The following is an 18,795-nucleotide window of genomic DNA, read 5'->3' on the forward strand; positions in this document are numbered from 1 at the left end:
TTACTCGACGTAAGAATTCCCCGAGGTTGCATCTGCGGATCCTACTCTGCGCAGGCACAGGCTATCCGTAATACCCAACGCAAGGTCTACAACCGACGTACTGGTACGGTGTCTTACTCGAACCAACAGAGTTGCCAAGACTTACGGATCTGTTGCTGAGACGGCCTCTTTCTCATCTTCTCGCTCTCTCTCTCTCTCTCTCTCTCTCTCTCTCTCTCTCTCTCTCTTGCTTCTCTTGCTTCTCTTGCTTCTCTTCCAGTCATCCGTCCCCTCTCCCTGTACATCACCCTACCAGTGATATATGACAGCCTGCAGCATGACCGAGGTCCTGAGATGGGGGGTCCGGTATCATAGCTTGCCCCTTCCCTTGACGGGGTCATCTGATCGACGCCTTACGCGTACCTGCTTTGTCTGCGAGTAGCCGTACAGCTGTCAGCGGGTTACGGATGCAGAGTTCCCCTTCACACTCGTAGTGATGGCGCATGTGCACACATTGTACGTGGTGATGTATACGATGCTGTCCCGTATACCGCCAGTGTTCACCAATAACCCATCCCAGGAGTCGTAGCACTTTCCCACTCCCCCATCGCGCACAACTGCCACCTCTTCTATTCCATCATACTGGCCTTGCACGACGTGCATACAGCACGTGTGCAGCATCGCGCACAGCATCACCTCAGCGCGCACAGCAGCCACAAAGCTTGGCCCTTGGCTCGGGCTTAGCCCCATCGATGAATCCTTTCAGCCTATACAAGGCACCCAAAAACTGAGGCCCAGAGCCAGAGCACCCACGCATCACCTAGGGCGACTAGCGACATTCCCTGTAGCTGACGCTATCACTCTACCATTACTACCTGTAGGCTGTACCTGTAGGCTGTGGACTCATAGTATACTGCACCACACCCATCGGCATCCGGGCTCTCTTGACTGGCAAAGATCGTTCAGGAAGGGCGCCCCCGCCGAATAGCTCAACCCCACCTGCCCGTACGTCGACGTCGTACCAGCTCCAGCCCCAGCCCGAACCCCCCCCCCCCCCAAACGGCCCAAAGTTATGTTAGTGCCGGATGCTATTATCATGTCACCTGTGCTTCGATTATTTAGTACGAGTGCGTGCCTACTAGTGCACTACCTTCTGCCCATAGCATTTCACCGTTAAGCGCCAGACATGGAAAGCACTTGATTGATACTCCATGATGCTGCTCTAGTTCCATCCTTCATCACTCTACAGATTACATGCACAGGTATGGTGACTCCGTACAGCCTGCTACGCTACATCGTCATCATCGTCATCACCGTCGTCACAGTGTCCGTCCCGTCAACATCGTCGTCTGCTCTCGTCAACTCAATTGGTTCCATCCTGACGGACCCCCAACTGCCGAGTCACAGAATATTGACCTACCACAGTCTTCGATATTTCCTCATCAGTGTCACCGCCCTTCCCGCCCTCCGCACCCTTCTCAATACATACTATCGGTATTATTACTCCGTACTAGTACGGGTAATAGGACTGGACTCGTACGATTTCGAGATAAATATATCAAAAGAAGTACGTAAAAAGCCAAGACCCCCCCTCAAACGCCTCTGCTTCGTATAATGATGGTACCGTACTCTGTACACGTACAGAAAGTGGCCGTATTCCCGTTACCGGTGGTGCATCAAGGGCACGTGTCTGGCTGTGCTGTGACAAGGTGAAACCAGTCCTAGTCCCAGCCAGGGGGATACAGCACATACGTGACTGTGAACCCGTGGAGGCTGGGGCGGGGGGGGGGGGGGGGGGGGGGGGGGGGGGGGATGCGTCTTCACCTGCATATCTTTCCCTCCCCTGCTCTTTATCCTTCTTTCTCTTCTTCGATCAACTTTTTTTCCTATCCCCTTTTTCTTCTTCTGCGCCCTCCCGTCTTTTGAGTATGAATACTCGTACTACTCCGTACATCCATACATGAACCGATACTCCGGAAGACAGCACATGTAAAGAAGGGAGCGCAGAAAGGAAAGAGGAAAGAAAAAGAAAAGAAAAGAAAACATCAGTGGATAATCTCAAAACGATAACCATTCACCCCCCCCCCCCCCCCCCCCCCCCCCCCCCCCCCCCCCGCCTCCCCTTCTGTGTTTTCCTACAAAAAACCCCCCCCCCCCCCCCCCCCCCCAATAGCTAGGAAATAATATTGGCGGAAGAGCCTGCAGGCCACAGCTCAACACCCTCATCTTGGCATCATGCCATGCCATGCTATCCATCGTACGAGCATATTCTGCGGGGTCACATCATGTAATTGCCCAATGTCCGTTAGCAGCAGTTATAGAAGCAACAGTAGTCGTCCGGTGGTAGTGATAGTTGCTGACCCTTCCATCACCTGAATACTACGGACAGCATTGATGCGACGGTGGGTTGATTGCCATGTGCCGGTACGATACACAACTATCATGTCTGATGGCATGATACCATCAATGCCCCTTCCCTTCATTTACCATGTAGATGTAGCTCACACTTCTCAAACATGACCGTTTTATACTAGAGCGTCCATAACGATACTACCGCATATTCAGCACACCCTCTTCTCGCTCCCAACCTATCACACACACATGAGATATGGGAAGACACACAGTGTTCGGAAACAGAGACTGCGCCTACACACACACACACACACACTATCTCTGAATAGTTCAAACTCCTTCCCTCCTTCTATCTTGTACACCCCTTCCCCCCGGGTTCCAGACTCCAGATGGACAAGTCATCAACGCAACCTGTATATACACACAGTACACCAAACCAAGCATATGCCGCAAACCCTCTTCACTTTCGCGCCCTTCGTTTCTCATGCATTCATCATCACAGTACATGACGTTCTGTTATCCGATCCTCCCCACCCCCCAACCTCTGAGCCACACCTCTCCCTTATGAGCTGCATGCTCGGCTCGCAGCCGCTCACAGCATCCCCTTGGCCACCTCATCCTTCCTCTCCTCCCAGAGCGTCTTACCTGTGCAAGAGCAGACGGTCTTGTCGTTGTCCCAGACGCCCGCACTGCGCGCAATGACACCCACCACGGTATCCTCGTCGTTCTTTAGCTCCCCGACGCCGTCCTCCTGCTTGGTGAGGACCATGGCGTGTCCTATCGTCTCCCAGATATGGAAGGGATGCCCGACGAATGCCGAGCCACGGCCGTCCTGACCGACTACGACGGTACCCAGATTTCCCCTCGGAGCGTCACTGCTGCTACCGCCTTGCCAGACGGGTCCGGCAGACTCTGCGCCGTCCTTCAGGTCTCCGTACTCGCGGATCGTGGCCCGGTACGTCCCCGGTGATACTCCGCGGACGGTCAGGTCGACGAGCGTGTGACCCGATCCGACTTCCACCATGCGCGCTAGACCGCGCACTTCTCGGTCCGTCCCCTCATCCTTGGTCTGCCGCTTATCCACAAAGGTCTCGAGGATGCTCACAGCGGCGCCTGGGATTGTCAGTACGGCTCTGATAGGATGGCACCCCGCGGTCTACGTGGGTGGTCTAGAATGTTGAAAGTAGCGCAGAGCAAAGCAGGTAGGGGAAGAGGAAGAAAGAAGGGGGAAAGGAGAGAGGGGAAGTGCCTGCCACTCACTGTTGGAGCCCCCCGATCCGCGTAGAATAGCATCCCGTCCGGTGTCCTGAATAGCCTTAACAATAGACGACGGGGCAGCTGAACACGCACACGTCAGTCCTCCACCAATACAACATCTGTGCAGGCGTACCCAAAAAAAAAAAAAAAAAAAAAAAACTTACCAGAGCCATGGACAGAAATCAGTTGATCCTCGAGATTCGCCTCAACCTTGGATACGCCGCCGAGCTTGTAGAGGGCTCCTGAAACGTCCTTGACACAGCTCTCACACGACAGGGGGACGGCGAAGACGGTCTGTCCGTGCAAGTCATCAGCAACGAAGGTTTGAGTTGCCGGTTCCCGGTATGGACACACAGTCTGCCTTGTTTCTGTGTCGCCTCTTCTGATGCATGACGCTTACCTGGAACGAATGGTTGACCGTCATTTTGTTGTCGGCGATGTTGGGGAGTTTGGTAGTGGTTCGATATAAGGCTGATGACGATGCTGGTGGTGCTGCTGGCGGGGGTGTCGGCGGACGTGTGTCTTGGTAGTAGGCGCAGTATCTATCATATGCGGCGTAGCTGCTTGTGGCCAGGATGCTGGACGACAAGGCGATCTTCAAGGGAGTTGAGGTTCGAAGTGGCATCTGTGAGATATACTACGAGTATTAACACGCAGGTGGGGGAGGAGAGAGGAAAGAAGCAAATAGAACTACTGGTTTCAACTCCGTTCCCGCAGATGCTTTGAAATCCGTCTGTAGCTCTCGGACTTTGCTGATGTACCTTGCCGGTGTGGGTCCGTCCAGAGGAACGCGCCGCGAGGTCATGTGACTTTGATTCTCGACCGATGGATGAGTCAGCCATTACTACCGGGTCAATCTGACCCTTTGGCCAAAAAAAAAACACACCAACGACGACGACAATACACGGCATCAAGGGGGAAGCCGACAGCAAGGAAGAGCAATCAAGGAGACGTACTGCCCCCGAGGGACTGAATTCCCTCTCCCAGACCTCACAATGTCTCAGACCGTCGGTCTCGTGAGTTTCCTCCTCACCCGGTTCAGAGGGGAGATGGACAGACCTCAGACGGACTCGCGTGACATTGGCTAACCTTTTTTGACCTGTTGCAAGACCCGCCTCGCCTACTCACGGACATGGCACCACATCTCGGCGACGAAACCGCACGCGACGCTATCCACCAAGACGGGTGAGGACGTGACCCCCCCGTCGCTAGGCCGCCTGGCCTCACGCATCGCCATCATCCTGATGGGCAAGCACAAGCCCATATTCGACCCTTCGACCGATTGCGGCGACTACGTGGTGGTGACGGACGCGGCGGCGCTCAACGTGACGGGCCGCAAGTTCTGGCAGAAGAAGTACCACCGCCACTCGACCCGCCCCGGATCCCTCAAGACCCTGGCCATGGACGAGCTGGTCGAGAGGCACGGAGGCGCCGAGGTCCTGCGCAAGGCCGTCAGCGGCATGCTGCCTAAGAACAGGCTGAGGGACCCGAGGTTGGCGCGCCTCAAGGTCTTCGAGGGCGACGCCCACCCCTACAAGAAGAACCTTGTGAGGTTCGGGGGCAGAGTCGTCGGTGAGCCTGGCTGGGATAAGGCTGTTGCTTCGTTGAGGGCTACAGATAAGAAGAGGGTATAGAGGGAGGGGTCAGGCTTCTTTCTCTCGATTACCGAGTAATTCGCTCTCAGTCTTGTCATCGGTTGTGGCAACAATGTACTATTAGGCTATTTCACACTACTTCGGGGAGGGGCACACCCCCGTGTTTGACTAAGGGGGGTTGAGCGTCACGGACAGCACTCAAGGGCTTGATAGCTGGGGGGGGTTCTGCTCGATTAGCGTCTTTTATGCTATATAGACCTGGCGGGACAGCCATGGTTGCCAATTGTGAATATATGCACATGTACAATGGTCGCCTTCAACGGGAAATCACGAGATAACACTACTGCATGTCGTGGGAGGTAGAGAATCATAATCGGTTTCGTAGTACTAGATACAGAGGAGGCAATGACCGAAACAATATATACTGGGATAATCTTAGGATGAAAAACATGAAGAGCGGGCGCCATAGAGTAGTACACAATCAAAATGTCAACGCTGGTCATTCATACACACACATATGAGAGCCTCAGTCCCGACTACAGCTTAGCCTTGGTGGCAATATCCCTATACACGGTCAGAACCTGGAGGGATGCGATAAAAAGCAGAAGATGATGTTTAACTTACGAGCGAGCGACAGTGCACTTGATCAGACCGTTGGGTCCAGACTGGGGCACATACACCTCGGCATCCTTGCCGAGGTTCTTGATTCCCTTGTGCCAGCTCAGGTCTATTTTTGGGCATTGTTAGCTATCGCTTGACGTGAAGAAAAGTTTTGCAAAAAAAAAAAAAAAAAAAAAAAAAAAAAGGGGGGGGGGGGGGGGGGGGGGGGGGTGAGAGAACATACCAAGCTCAAAGTAGTGCTTGTTGGGCAGAGAGTACTGGACATTGTCCACACCGGGAGCGGCAGCAAGGATCTCCTCGCTCATCTTGTACATGGTGTTCTGGACGCTGGCACTCTCATCCAGGGCAAACAGCTTGAGGGTAATGTTGCGGGCGTCTTCCCAGGCCTTGTCGAAGGTGGGCACGGCGGCCTTGACGGCGGCCAGGTCGGCAAAGGCGGACCAGTTCCAGGTGGCGTCGACGTCGGTGGACAGGATGCGGTCCCAGGTCTCGGGCAGGGTGGTGTACTCGTCGCGGAGGAATCCGTGGAAGGCGGAGCCGGTGCTCTTGAGGACGGTGAGGCCCTGGATGCCGCTGGCCACGGCGATACCCTGGCCCCTGCGGGCGGTGACCTCGACGACGCGCTTCTCCTCGCCGTCGCGCAGGAAGCTGTGGGGGTGGGGCTTGCCGTCAACTGTCATGCGTGTCCAGCGGTGGGTAATGACCTTGACGTGGGCGGCGTGGATGTGGCCGTAGGTCTCGATGAAGTGGCTGCCGAGCTGGGAGGCGAAGAGCTCGGGCGGGCTGACGGGCGTCTGCTTGGCCGTGATGTAGATTGTGTTCTTGATGGAGTCGGTAGCCACGACGACACTGTTGTCGGCCTGCGTGTACGACGTCTCGATGTCGCCCTCCAGGAGGCAGCACACCGTCATCTCCACCACCGTCTGCGTCCCCGTCGACGGGTCGCGGTGCACCTTGTAGACGCGGACATTGTCCTTGCCATAGCGGGCTGCAGCGACGTGGGGCATTTTGTTGGATTCGAAAGATGGGAACTATATATAAAAAATAAAGATAGAAATAGACGAAAGGTTCGAACAAGCTGTCGATGATGGGGGAAACCGACGATACTGCTGCTATTGCTGATGGAAAAGAGAGAAGGGAGGGAAAGAGAGAGTGCGTGACAAGGGGAAGAAGGAGAAAGTCTGTATAAATATCATTGATTACCACAATGATAAACGACCGATAAGCCAGAGCTACAACCCATGGAGGGCTCCCCCTCCGGCTATTGGACCCTTGGGTCTAGCCCATCGCCGGTTTCCGCCTCTCTTGTTGGCTGCGAGCGCCGGACACAGGCATCGATTTGTACCGCTACTAAATCCGGAGCCCGCCGATGCCCTTGGAGGTTCGTCAATTATCAGCCCATGTACTCCGTATCCGTATTTCGGTCCCCCCCCCCCCTTCCCTACCTTATTCTTCTAGATCAAGGGTTCTCTTCAACCATGTGGCCGCCGCTCTATCTTTTGGCAATGTCTCGTTATGGTACTTTGACACTGCTGTCTCTGATTTCTATTTTTCCCAAAGTCAATGCCGTCTTTTTTGATAAGCAACTCAAGGTCTTATCTCCAAGTGTCTTATCTCTTATCTCTGCCAAGTCAAAGCTTTCTCCCCGCTTGCTTTGCTTTGGAGGTAGAAAGATGTGCGGAGGTTAGTAGAACAGAGTGCTGAAGCTTCAACATTATCTACAATTACGATATTTCATTCAAACACTGCATGTTATCATCCCGTCTCTCTGCTCACCTCGTTCCGTTTCGATTTCATATCAAGGACTCTTCTCCAAACAAGATGACCCTTCGATAGACATCTACGCCGGAGAGTACGCTGCATGAGGCCAGTCAATTTCGCGCTCGTAGGCTCTACAGGGTATTTGCGTAGAGATGTGCCTCAACAAAACAGCAGATGTCAGCCTGTACTGACTGCTAGATGATAAGGCATGGAATGAAAAAACAATACTCCAGTCTTATTGTACACCGGACTTCCGAACCGTCACGGTTCGATACATGACACTCGCATTGTTCTGGATCAGACTGGCTGCTATTATATCCAAGTTGGTACCGTTCTGTTAGGTCCTAGTAGAGCCATCGTACAACGCAGTTTCGTCCTCCCAGCGCCCATCGTGGGCCAACACAGTCAACGACCCGCCTGCGCCTCAAATCCCACCACCTCCTCCCAGTTCTTACCCACACGCAGCGCACACACGCAACATCTTTTTGACTCTCCAAAAAGTCCACGCGGTCCAACGGAGAGGGAAAGAAAATAGAGAAAAAAAATCAAATCGCGAGCAACTCCATCCGACATCCACGAGAATTCCAACCGCCATCGACGTCACTACCACGACGCCTGCTCTTGCGAATGGGGGGGCACGGCGACCTTTGACACACGCACAGCTCTCGCCGCCCTCTGCGTCCAGGAGACGAAACGACGACGACGAGGACGACGACGCTCCTTCGAAGGAACAAGAAAAACACGTCGATAGCACAGCATTTCCCCCCCATCTGGGCCAGAATACACCGAAAACGAATGAGCCAAACCCACCAAGCCAGGGCATCGTCCCAGCTGGTGGGCTCTCCTCCTACGGCGCCCTCGTGACCATCATGTCGTCGACGCCGACCCAGAAGAGCATCATAGCTCCGCAGCAGCAGACCTCCCCCTACCATCAGAAGACGGGTCGGACCAGCTACGAGCGAGATGTGACGGCAGGCCTGCAACCCCCTCCCCCGTCCATGGGGAGGATACAGCCATCCCTGTCGTCGGGACAGCAGCAGAGGTCGGCGGGGAGCTTTAACCCTTCCGTCGCCCCGGGAAGCTTCAGCTCCGACCTGCGCAGCCAGATGACGTCGAGCCGCGCCGGGAGCCGCATGGACCTCGGGTACGCGTCCAGCATCATGAACAAGGTGGACGAGGATGAGTCCGTCCCCGGTGGTGGTGGTGCCGGCGGCGGCGGCGGCGGCGGTCCCGCTCCCCTTGCCGCCACTGCCACTGCCACTGCCGAGCAGACTGTCACGGCTCTCAAGGACCGTCTCAACCGCGAACTCAAGATCCGCGAAGGGAGCGAGAATATGCTCGAGGCCCTGCACGCGAAGAAGGCAAAGCAGACGCGCGACCAACGGACCAGGGTCGAGGCCGAGCTCAGCGCCAGCAACCTGCGAATCAAGGACCTGCGCCAGCGTATAGCCGATACCCAGAAGCAGCAGCAGCAGCAGCAGCAGCAGCAACACTACTCCTCGGGCGCCCAGCCCGCCATGCCGCCCACCCCGACGCGCAACCGCGACAGGGAGCGTGGATATCCGAGCTCCCCGCACAGCGTCTCGCGATCCTGGGCCGGCTCCGACGCCATGGCTGCCGGGCCCGAGGAGAACAGCAACAGCACCGAGAGCCCCACCTTTGCCCTTGCAGAGCTCCTGCAGGCTCTCGAGGTCGAAGGTATGACTCCAGAGTACTACGTCAGCAGGGGCAACCTCCTCGTCGACCTGTTCAAGCGCCACCCCACTCTCAAGTACGACCTCGTCTGGTCCGTCTTTGGCCTCCGCATGCAGGTCATGCTGCTGAGCGAGAGTCGCGAGGTGGCCGCTGCGGGATACCGCATGACTAGATATGCCATCTCGGATCGGGCATCACTGAGGAAGATACGGAGTCTCAACACTGACTACCTCGTTGTCCGGTATGTTTTTTCTCTTTCTCTCTCTCTCTCTCTCTCTCTCTCTCTCTTTCTCTGTTCCTTGTGAAGCATTACACGCACACATGATTCAGATGCCAGGGCGTATTCATTGTAACATGTATCAAATCTGACTCAAAAAGATCCATCAACAACTACCGCAAGGCCGATGTCGAGCGAGAGCAGGCCCTCAAGTTCGTCCGTGCCTTTCTCGACGTCAAGGACGGCGTCAAGGAGATTTCTCGCGCCATTGTCCGCACCATTGTGGCCGTCGCCGAGGCTAGTGAAGACCGGCGCCCCAACATGCAGGCGGTCGACATGGACAGCGACCGCCTGCGGCCCATCTGCATCGAGACCTTGGCCGAGATCCTGGTCCGCGACCCGCGGCTAGTCCTCGCATCTGGCGGAATGGGCCCGCTTTCCGAGGCGCTGGGAGAGGGCACGTACAAGGCGCCCGAGAGCCTGGCTTCTGCCTACCTGTTTCTGCTAGACTCCCCCCATCGACGCAAGTACGTGCAACCCGGGTACGGCCTCGACGTTCTGTTCACGGCCTTTACGGACCACACGATCAGCGATGTCAACGTGCTGAAGCAGAACTCGAGGGCCATCTACACGGCGCTCAACTCGTGGTCGGGCCTGATGACCCTGAGCATGTACGACTGCCGATCGGTACGGTCGCTGATCGCCTCCATGGTCCTCCCCAACGCGACGATCCGAGAGACGATCCTCGACCTGTTCTTCTCGCTGCTGCGCATCAAGCCGCCGGCGTGGGCTACTTCCTTCCTCGCAGGCAGGAGGCTCACGACGTACGGGCGCGTGACCAACCTCAAAGCACCCGGCGACAACAACAGGGCTCGCAGGGGCAGCACGACGGCCTACCTCGAGGAGGACGGCGGAGAGCAGAACTTTGTGGAGCACTACATTGCGCTGCTGCTGGCCGTCTTCATCAAGGCCGGGCTGGTGCAGAGCCTGCTGCAGATGGCGCAGACCGAGGAGGACGCCATGCTGAAACGCAAGACGACGTTGCTCATAGGCGAGGTCCTCAAGCTGGCCAGTCGCCTCCTCCCCCCCTCGTGGAGCAGCGAGCTCCAGCTGCTGCCCGAGCTCTTCTCGGCGGCCGCCCAGATCCACAGCGACGACCGCTTTGTCGCCTCGGGCATCGTCTACCAGATCAGCAGTGTCAGCCGCACCCTGTACCGGAGCACGCCCTCGGGATCCCTGGCGGGCACCGCCGCCCTACCCTCAAGCAGCAGCCTCAGCGACCTGACGTCGTCGCTCCTCGCCGATGACCAGCAGCAGCAGTCCAAGTCATCGGGCGTGGGCGGCGGCGGCGGCATGGTTCTCGACGATGCGACCTTCCGCCAGCTCCTCATCGACTCGGGCGTCCTCAACCATTCGAACTGGGGCAAATGGAACTGGGAAGTCGTGCTCAAAATCATCGGCGGACCGCTCCAGAATGGCAAGCGCCTCGAGGAGGCTATCAAGGCGTCCAAGTTCATGAAGAGGATCATGAGCTTCTACCGTCCGTTCAAGTACAAGTTCGCCGAGACGAGGAATACCCGGAATACGCAAAAGTATGTCAGGGTCGGGTGTGCGCTCGTGCACTCGCTGTTGCAGTCGCCGGAGGGCGTCAAGTTCTTGGCGGATAGTAAGCTTCTCAGGCAGATGGCCGAGTGCCTGGCTCAGTGTGATCCGGTATGCTTCCTCTCCTCCTCACCTCCTCTCGTATTGGCCGCGTGCTTTAGAGGACGATGATCTGACGGCTGACTGACGGCTCCCAGACAAGTGGTCTGACCGCACAGTTCCCCATGTTCTCCAAGGACCGACTACTCGACACGCTCTGTGGAGGGTACTTCCCGATGCTCGGTGTCCTGAGCAGCGACGCGCGAGGCCTGCAGCTGCTGGAACGGTGGCGCATGTTCAACATGATGTACCACATCGTCGACCTGAAGCAGCGGCCGGACCTGATCAAGCTGCTGCTGTCCAACTTTGACTACAGCGTACAGGGCCACCCGCGGGTGCTGCTGTCCAAGGCGCTGACGGCGGGGACCAAGGACATACGGATCCATGCGACCAACGCGCTGCGCAAGTACGCCATCCGCCCGTCCCCGACGACGAACGGGTACTCCGGCATGGACGAGTCCAAGTGGGCGATCCAGCTGCTGGTGACACAGCTGTATGACCCCGAGGTGGACGTCTGCTCGACGGCCATCAAGATCCTGGAGAAGGCGTGCAACCGCAAGGCATGCCTGGAGTACATTGTCGAGTGCCGGCCGTCGCTGGACCACCTGGGAGAGATTGCGGCGCCGCTGCTGCTGCGGTTCCTGTCGACGTCGATCGGGTACCACTACCTGGACGGGCTGGACTACATCAGCAACGAGATGGACGACTGGTTCCTGGGCCGCAACGACACGTACGTCAGCGTGATCGAGGCCAGCCTGGCCAAGGCGTTCCTGATGGGGCCGGATGACAACGGGGCGGGGGTGGGCGGGATCGGCGGGCGGATGGGCCTGTTCTCCGTGGACGAGGCCGAGGCCGAGGCCGACTTCCACGACAGCCACGTGCCGCCGCACTTCTACCGCGAGCTCACGCGCACGCAGGAGGGCTGCAGGCTGCTCAGCGACAAGGGCCACTTTGAAGAGTTTGCCAGCACGATCCGCCAGCACGGCATGCAGGTCAAGGACCCGGAGCTCATGACGAAGCTGAAGGGATGCCTGTGGGCGGTGGGCAACGTGGGGTCGATGGAGCTGGGGGCCCCCTTCCTCGAGGGCAGCGACGTGGTGGAGCGCATCATCGAGATTGCCGAGAGGCACGAGATGATGAGCCTGCGCGGGACGGCATTCTTCGTGCTGGGCCTCATCTCGCGGTCGACGCACGGGCTCGAGATGCTCTCCGAGCACGGGTGGGACTCCAACACGACCACCATGGGCCAGTCCCTGGGCTTCTGCATCCCTAACGACCTGTCAAAGCTGCTGTCCATCGCACCCTGGAAGCCGGAGAGCATAGCCGGCATGACGGTGCTGGACACGCAGCGCACGATCCAGGAGCAGCCCGAGGCCTGGCCGGCACCATCGGCGGCAGGTCAGCCATCCGAGGAGCAGCAGGACCAGCAACAGCAGCAGCAGCAGCAGCAGCAGCAGCAGGCCAACGAGATCGAAACAGACGAGCGCATCCTGGAACTCATCGTCAACCTGGGCAACATGGTGCTGTACAAGAAGGCCCTGTCGGACCTGCAGCGCATAAGACAGAAGAAACCTGCTGCCTTCCGGAGCACGGCCTTCTTCAAGAAGGTCATGGGCCTGATGGAGTGGAACCACTATCGTCTGGGTGTTCGTCGAATGGTGATTGACCTGTTTGATAAGCGAGTCATGTGGCAGATTGTCTTTGACGATGAAGAGGAAGAGGGCGAAGATGATGATGAAGATAACGACTACAACGATAATGAAGACCGTGGACGTGATGGCAGCAGAAGCAGAAGCAGCAGAAGCAGCAGCAGAAGAAGCAGAAACAGAAACAGCATCAGTAGTGATGAGGAGGATGAGAAGCAGGAGCGGGAGCATGAGAAGGAAGCAGATGAGGAGGAAGAAGTAGAAGAAGACGAGGAGGGGGATGATGACGATGATGAGGATGAAGAAGAAGAAGAAGAAGAGGAGGAGGAGGAGGAGGAGGAGGAGGAGGAAGATGGCGAACGAATCTTTGTGGCAAAACGTGGAAATAGAGGGACAGTAGAGAGCGATAAGGGGGAAAGACAGAGGAGCGTGAGCGAGCCCATGGAGCTGAGACTGGATCCCATGACGCCTGCTCCGTTGAATATCCGGCGTTGAGGAGTGTCTGTATAACTTGATATGTTTAGAATTATTATTCTTTCTTTATTTTTCATTCATCTTCTCGTCCCATAATCGCCACTAATACATCTTTTCTCCTTCAAGGGTGGGTGAGGAAGAAGAAAGAACAAGACAAAGACGGCGAGGGTTCAAAATAGAGACATTTGACGATATCTTGGCACATCCGAGTACGAAATGATGACGTGATGCCATCTGAACCGAGAAGAACGTATACACTTTGAGCAGAATGTGCTTGTAGCGAGTAAGAATAGACAGTATCACTACTGGGAGAGAAAGACGAAGAGCCAAGAAGAGTGAGGGACTTATATGAACCGGATAACGTTGGCGTACATGCACATACGTACATGTAAGAATTCGCCCCACCGAACGAGAGGGGCAGCCGTTCATCCCCCACCACCATCGAGGTCAGGTCATTGTCAAGAAGATTACCCAAGTCATTATTCTCGAACATCACAGCACCATCACAACGATCGTGTATGATGGCAATGGGAAGGATATTGATCATTGCAGGGTCTGATAGCTCTGGCGGAGCGTGAGTCTTGTTTCTTCTTTTCTTTTTTTCCCCCCCCCCCCCCCCCCCCACCATATCGAATGAGAAGGGTAGAAGGGTGTGTGAGAAAGAAGAGAGAGAGAGCAAGGATGAAGAGAGGAGAAAGCAGAAGGCTGAAGAACAAATCACAGAGGCCTAGAAGCGGATCAGAAAGTAGCAGCATCGCAGGGATGCTACGCCATGACGGCCACGACGGCCCTGACGGCTCAGAACACGAGAGGGGTGCACGACATCTTCCCCATTCCCACCTCGTTCGTGAGGAGGCAGATTGAGTCCTGCGTCGAGGATATCGGTGTTGATGTCGTGAAGACGGGCATGTTGGCCTCTGCCGAGACTATTGAGATGGTTGGGGAGGTTATCAGGAAGTATGAAGTTGAGAAGTTGGTTCTTGATCCGGTATTCTCCCCCCCCCTCTCTCTCTCTCTCTCTTTCTCTCTCCCCACCCCCCTCTCAATGTCAAGAACAAGAGAAGAAGTAAAGTAACTGAGGCAAAAAAAAAAANCTCTCTCTCTCTCTCTTTCTCTCTCCCCACCCCCCTCTCAATGTCAAGAACAAGAGAAGAAGTAAAGTAACTGAGGCAAAAAAAAAAAAAGGTCATGGTTTCCACATCCGGGACGACCCTCCTACCCAATGAAGCCACAGAGGAACTCATCAAACACCTCCTACCCCTCACCACGATCCTGACGCCAAACGTCCCCGAGGCGAAGCTGATCGCCATCCAGGCCGGGGTGTCCCCCCCCGGGCCAGGTCAACTGCGCTCCGTCGCCGATCTGGAGACGCTGGCCCGGACCATCCAGTCCCTCGGACCGAGATGGGTCCTCCTCAAGGGGGGCCATCTCCCCCTGCGCAAGGGAGACCTGACTGCCGTCGTGGAAGGGGATGGCGATGACGACGAGAAGGAAAAGGTCGTCGTCGACGTCCTCGTTGGCCCTGGGGATGCCGACGTCGTCAGGGTGCAGAGTCCGTGGCAGAAGACGACCAGCACTCATGGGACAGGGTGTTCTCTTGCATGTGGGGTCTTTTTCTTTCTTTCCCTTCTTTTCCCTTTCTCTCTCCCATCTCTTCTCTCTTCCCTCTCTCTTGTCAAAACCCTCTTTCCCAAAGTAACGACTCTGTGTGAAGAAGAAAACGGAGAGGGAGAAGCACAGCTGACGAGATGTCATGCGCAGCCGCCATAGCATGTGGTCTATCCAATGGTCTCGAGATGACCGACGCCGTCAGATCTGCCTGCCGCTACGTCGAGGCTGGAATCAAGACGGCTCCGGGACTGGGAGGTGGTAACGGTCCTCTGAACCATTTCCACTCTCTGTATATACTTCCTTTTGCTCCGTGAGTTTCCTGTCCCCTCCCCTCCTCTCCTCTCTTCCCTTTCCCCTCCTTTCGGCTCCTCCTTTCGGGGACCCTTCTTCTTCGACTCTTTAAATCACACATCACCGTATGCAGACATCTGACAGAACAGCAGCGGCTACTTTGTCGAATATCTCCTCTCCAGAGCCGACGTCAAGGACGTATGGCGTCAGTTCGTCCACCATCCCTTTGTCATGGCCATGGGAGATGGATCTCTCCCTATCCAGTCTTTCAAGGGGTACATTGTCCAGGATTATCTTTACTTGGTATCTCTCTTCCTATCCCGCTTCTTCTCTTCCCCTCTCCCTCTCCCTCTCTCCTCTCTCCTCTCTCCTCTCTCTAAACTGACATACGTAGATTCACTTTTCCCGAGCCAACGCTCTAGCAGCCTATAAGGCTAAAAATATGCGAGATATTGCACGGGTATGTTTTTTTCTTCTCTTTCTCACTTTATTTTATTCAATTCCTTTATTTTATTTCTATCTTTTTCTTTTTTAGTTTGAAATTCCCCCTCCCCCCCTTCTTCATATTCCTCAGACCTAGCTGACAAGAAAACAAAAAAAAAGTCGGCCGCAATCGTCGCCCACATCATGACTGAGACTTCCCTCCACCTCAACTACTGTCAATCCTTCGGCATGACCATAGACGAGATACGATCCACAGAAGAACTTCAAGGTACCTTTTCCTCTCCTCTCCTCCTCTCCTCCCCACTGTCCAGTAACAGCATGTTTACTCTCTCCATCTCCGAATATATTCATCCCTGACTATTCAACCCCGGCACTGACGATAAAAAAAATTTAGCCTGCACCGCCTACACCCGCTTCGTCCTAGACGTAGGCCAGAGCGAGGACTGGCTGGCTCTTCAGGTCGCCATGGCACCCTGTTTGCTGGGATACTACGCCGTGGCTGACATGCTCCGGAGCCACGCCGATACCGTCCGCGACGATACGAACACGTACTGGACCTGGATAAAGAATTACGTTGCCGATGATTATGTCGAGGCCGTTCGACTTGGATCTGGTATCTTCCTTCTCTCTCTTTCCATCCTCTTCCCTTCTGTCCTGCTCTTCTTTCTCCTCTCCCCTCCTCTCTTCTTCTTACACACACACTCTCTCTCTCTCCTTCTCTCTCTCTCTCTCTCTCCTTCTCTCTCTCTCTCTCCTTCTCTCTCTCTCTCTCCTTCTCTCTCTCTCTCTCCTTTCTCTCCTACACACACAGACACACACCTGACAAAACGTCTCAGATCTCCTCGAAAAGTACGCCATGAAACAGTCTCCGGCGCGTATAGAAGAGCTCGTCAAGATCTTCATCCACGGAACAAGGGTACATCCATCCACACTATACTCTCCTACACACCCTACTCACGATTGACTAACCGGTGGTATCAGATGGAAATTGGATTTTGGGAAATGTTCCCGTCTAAATAAGCTACACCCTTACAAACTCCGACACCTTTTGTATAGACCTTTTTTTTTTAAAGAAAGAAAAACTTGAGGAAAAACAGTTTCCACAAATGCGAGTTAGATTAAAGAATGTATTTTTTTTTGTTTCCTCTTGCTCGGGTTTGAAGAAGATGAAAAAAATTCTCGTTTAGTCTTCTATCCACTCTACCGTCATCATCTCTTATCTGCAGTAAACCCAGTGATATCTTGAGGCAAGGGTGGCGGCGGTGGCACTCCAGATACACGTCTCGGCTCCTGGTCGTCCGGCATCATCAGTCCGTACCCCTGCTCGGGAACGGGCGGAGCAGGCTCGCGTCCTATGCGTCTCGTCTGCTGACCTACCCATGAGCTCACCGTCCTGAAGCGCGGCTCCGACGACACCGACGATTGCGTGTACGTCGTGTCTCGCCGGGTGGGCGGTGGCATCAGCGGGAAGGGTAGGTTCTCGTCCGCAAAGTAACCCGAGCGCATCGTGTCGCGGAGCGCCGCGGGCGGTTCCCTTGGCGTGGGCGGGATGAAGGTGCCGTTTCCAAAGGCCGATGAGATGGACGATCCCGTGGGGGAGACGGGCGGGGGCCGGTACTGCGATCGCGGGTCAATCTGGATGTCGCCCGTCGTCAGGGTGTTGCCACTGGCCGAGAGACCTAGCTCGTCCACATCTGCCAGCTTGATCTTGGGGTTCTGCTCGGCCGACGGGTCGGCGTCAGCCACCACCTGCTGCGAGTCCGATTGCTGGGAACCCGATTGTCTGGACTGCCTTGGGACTCGCTCTCCCGAGACTCGCTCTGCTGGGAACCCGATTGTCTGGACTGCCTTTGCTGGGTCTCGCTCTGCTGGGACTCCCTTCGCTGGGCAAACATTGGCGGCAGACTCGGGAGCGGGGGAGCAGAATCCCTCAAAGACGGCACGGCTCTCTGTTGCTGCTGCTGCTGCTGCTGCTGCTGTTTCCGCTCCTCTGGCGTGTTCTTCTCGCTAGTGAAGCGCTCGTTGAGCGATGCCCAGGAGAAATCGGCAACCTTGGGTTGAAGGAACGGGACCAAACTGAGGAAACGAGTCACCTTGCTGGGCTGAGGAGCGGTGGGCGGCGCCGGGGGAGATTGGCTGCGTTTGCGGCGTATAATCATGCGACGGCGGACCATCCATACCAGGACCACCAAAAGGCAGACACCAACTGGTCAGGGGACAGATTGTCAGCGCTTGGGTACTGCAGATGTATACACACTCATGCGCGAGGGACATGTATGATTGTTGGTGGCGGTGGTTTTGGGGGGGAGGGGAGAGGTGAGGTGAGAGGGGAGGGGGTTAGCCGTTACCTATTGCACTCAGAACAGAGAGAGCAATCTCCAGATTCTTGTGGTGCCGTTGCCTGGGCGAAGGTCCACGGTGGAAGTCATCATCACCGCGGCCAGATGATTCCAAGGCCGAGGTCGGGCCGTCGTAGTCGGAAGGCGATGGCCAGGTTTCATTCTCATTCGAGCTGCTTGTTTCGGTGGCAAGGACGGCGTCCGGTGATGTTGGGGAAGGAACCTCGGTGGCAGAGCCCGTAGCGGATACGATCGTTGAAGATCTTGTGCTGGAAGGCAAAGCTGTAGATGTGGTGTCCACCTCCTTCTCGTTCCCGGAGCTTGGATCTGTGATGAAATTGTCCAGAACTCCGTCTTCTTCATCACTTGTCTCTCCATCCCCGCTCAGGCTCTCCTCACTGTCGTAGCCGGGGTCGGGGTCGAGGTCGGGGCCAGGCGGAGGCGGACCCGGTGGAGGCGGACCCGGCGGCCCGGATGGAAGCGGAGGCAGAAGCGTGGTGGAGGTGGCGGTTGAGCTGCTCACGACGCCCTGCCTCTTGACCTGCCGATGCCTGACCGCGGGTTTGTTGTCGGCCGTGTCATCATCACCTGTTGTCCAGGGAGGAAATGAGAAGGTTGTAAACGTCGTCGTCGTGGTCGGAGGCAGCTGTCCGACGGTAGTGGAGGCGGCAAACCGCCTCGGTCCTTCGGCAGCTGGAGCCATTGTGAAGCCGGCACTGTCGGCTTGAGTACACAGCGCTCTCCCTTTTGGGGACACGCTGCTAGCTGGAGCACCGTCTCGTAAGTCGACTGGCCTGGTTGTGATGGCGATG

The 18,795-nt window shown here is 56.0% G+C and overlaps 6 protein-coding genes across 6 annotated transcripts; 3 read left to right on the top strand and 3 right to left on the bottom strand.

Moving 5' to 3' along the window:
• Window positions 1-2,923: 2,923 nt before the first annotated feature.
• On the bottom strand, window positions 2,924-4,012 carry GMORB2_4405 (uncharacterized protein; the record flags this gene model as incomplete). The annotated part of the gene is made up of 4 exons (XM_035466380.1): window positions 2,924-3,444; window positions 3,592-3,669; window positions 3,753-3,882; window positions 3,989-4,012. The coding sequence occupies 4 exons, from the start codon at window positions 4,010-4,012 to the stop codon at window positions 2,924-2,926; spliced, it is 753 nt and encodes a 250-aa protein (XP_035318391.1).
• A 571-nt stretch (window positions 4,013-4,583) lies between these two features.
• On the top strand, window positions 4,584-5,222 carry GMORB2_4406 (large subunit ribosomal protein L13; the record flags this gene model as incomplete). Its single annotated transcript, XM_035466381.1, has 2 exons — window positions 4,584-4,604; window positions 4,698-5,222. 2 exons carry the CDS (start codon window positions 4,584-4,586, stop codon window positions 5,220-5,222), a joined length of 546 nt encoding a protein of 181 aa, XP_035318392.1.
• Window positions 5,223-5,719: 497 nt separating this feature from the next.
• On the bottom strand, window positions 5,720-6,811 carry GMORB2_4407 (urate oxidase; the record flags this gene model as incomplete). Its single annotated transcript, XM_035466382.1, has 3 exons — window positions 5,720-5,747; window positions 5,808-5,910; window positions 6,028-6,811. 3 exons carry the CDS (start codon window positions 6,809-6,811, stop codon window positions 5,720-5,722), a joined length of 915 nt encoding a protein of 304 aa, XP_035318393.1.
• A 1,623-nt stretch (window positions 6,812-8,434) lies between these two features.
• Window positions 8,435-13,319, top strand: GMORB2_4408 (uncharacterized protein; the record flags this gene model as incomplete). The annotated part of the gene is made up of 3 exons (XM_035466383.1): window positions 8,435-9,501; window positions 9,639-11,190; window positions 11,277-13,319. The coding sequence occupies 3 exons, from the start codon at window positions 8,435-8,437 to the stop codon at window positions 13,317-13,319; spliced, it is 4,662 nt and encodes a 1,553-aa protein (XP_035318394.1).
• Window positions 13,320-14,058: 739 nt separating this feature from the next.
• GMORB2_4409 (hydroxymethylpyrimidine/phosphomethylpyrimidine kinase / thiaminase) lies at window positions 14,059-16,664 on the top strand (the record flags this gene model as incomplete). Its single annotated transcript, XM_035466384.1, has 9 exons — window positions 14,059-14,235; window positions 14,484-14,901; window positions 15,060-15,219; window positions 15,350-15,503; window positions 15,595-15,660; window positions 15,804-15,912; window positions 16,039-16,257; window positions 16,481-16,560; window positions 16,626-16,664. Coding segments are annotated over 9 exons (1,422 nt in total), but the record flags the coding sequence as incomplete, so codon positions are not given.
• Window positions 16,665-16,853: 189 nt separating this feature from the next.
• On the bottom strand, window positions 16,854-18,686 carry GMORB2_4410 (uncharacterized protein; the record flags this gene model as incomplete). The annotated part of the gene is made up of 3 exons (XM_035466385.1): window positions 16,854-17,549; window positions 17,825-17,850; window positions 17,993-18,686. The coding sequence occupies 3 exons, from the start codon at window positions 18,684-18,686 to the stop codon at window positions 16,854-16,856; spliced, it is 1,416 nt and encodes a 471-aa protein (XP_035318396.1).
• Between the last annotated feature and the right edge of the window lie 109 nt (window positions 18,687-18,795).

This window comes from Geosmithia morbida (genome assembly GCF_012550715.1).
Source record: "Geosmithia morbida isolate 1262 chromosome Unknown scaffold_20, whole genome shotgun sequence".
Classification (NCBI taxonomy): Eukaryota; Fungi; Ascomycota; class Sordariomycetes; order Hypocreales; family Bionectriaceae; genus Geosmithia; species Geosmithia morbida.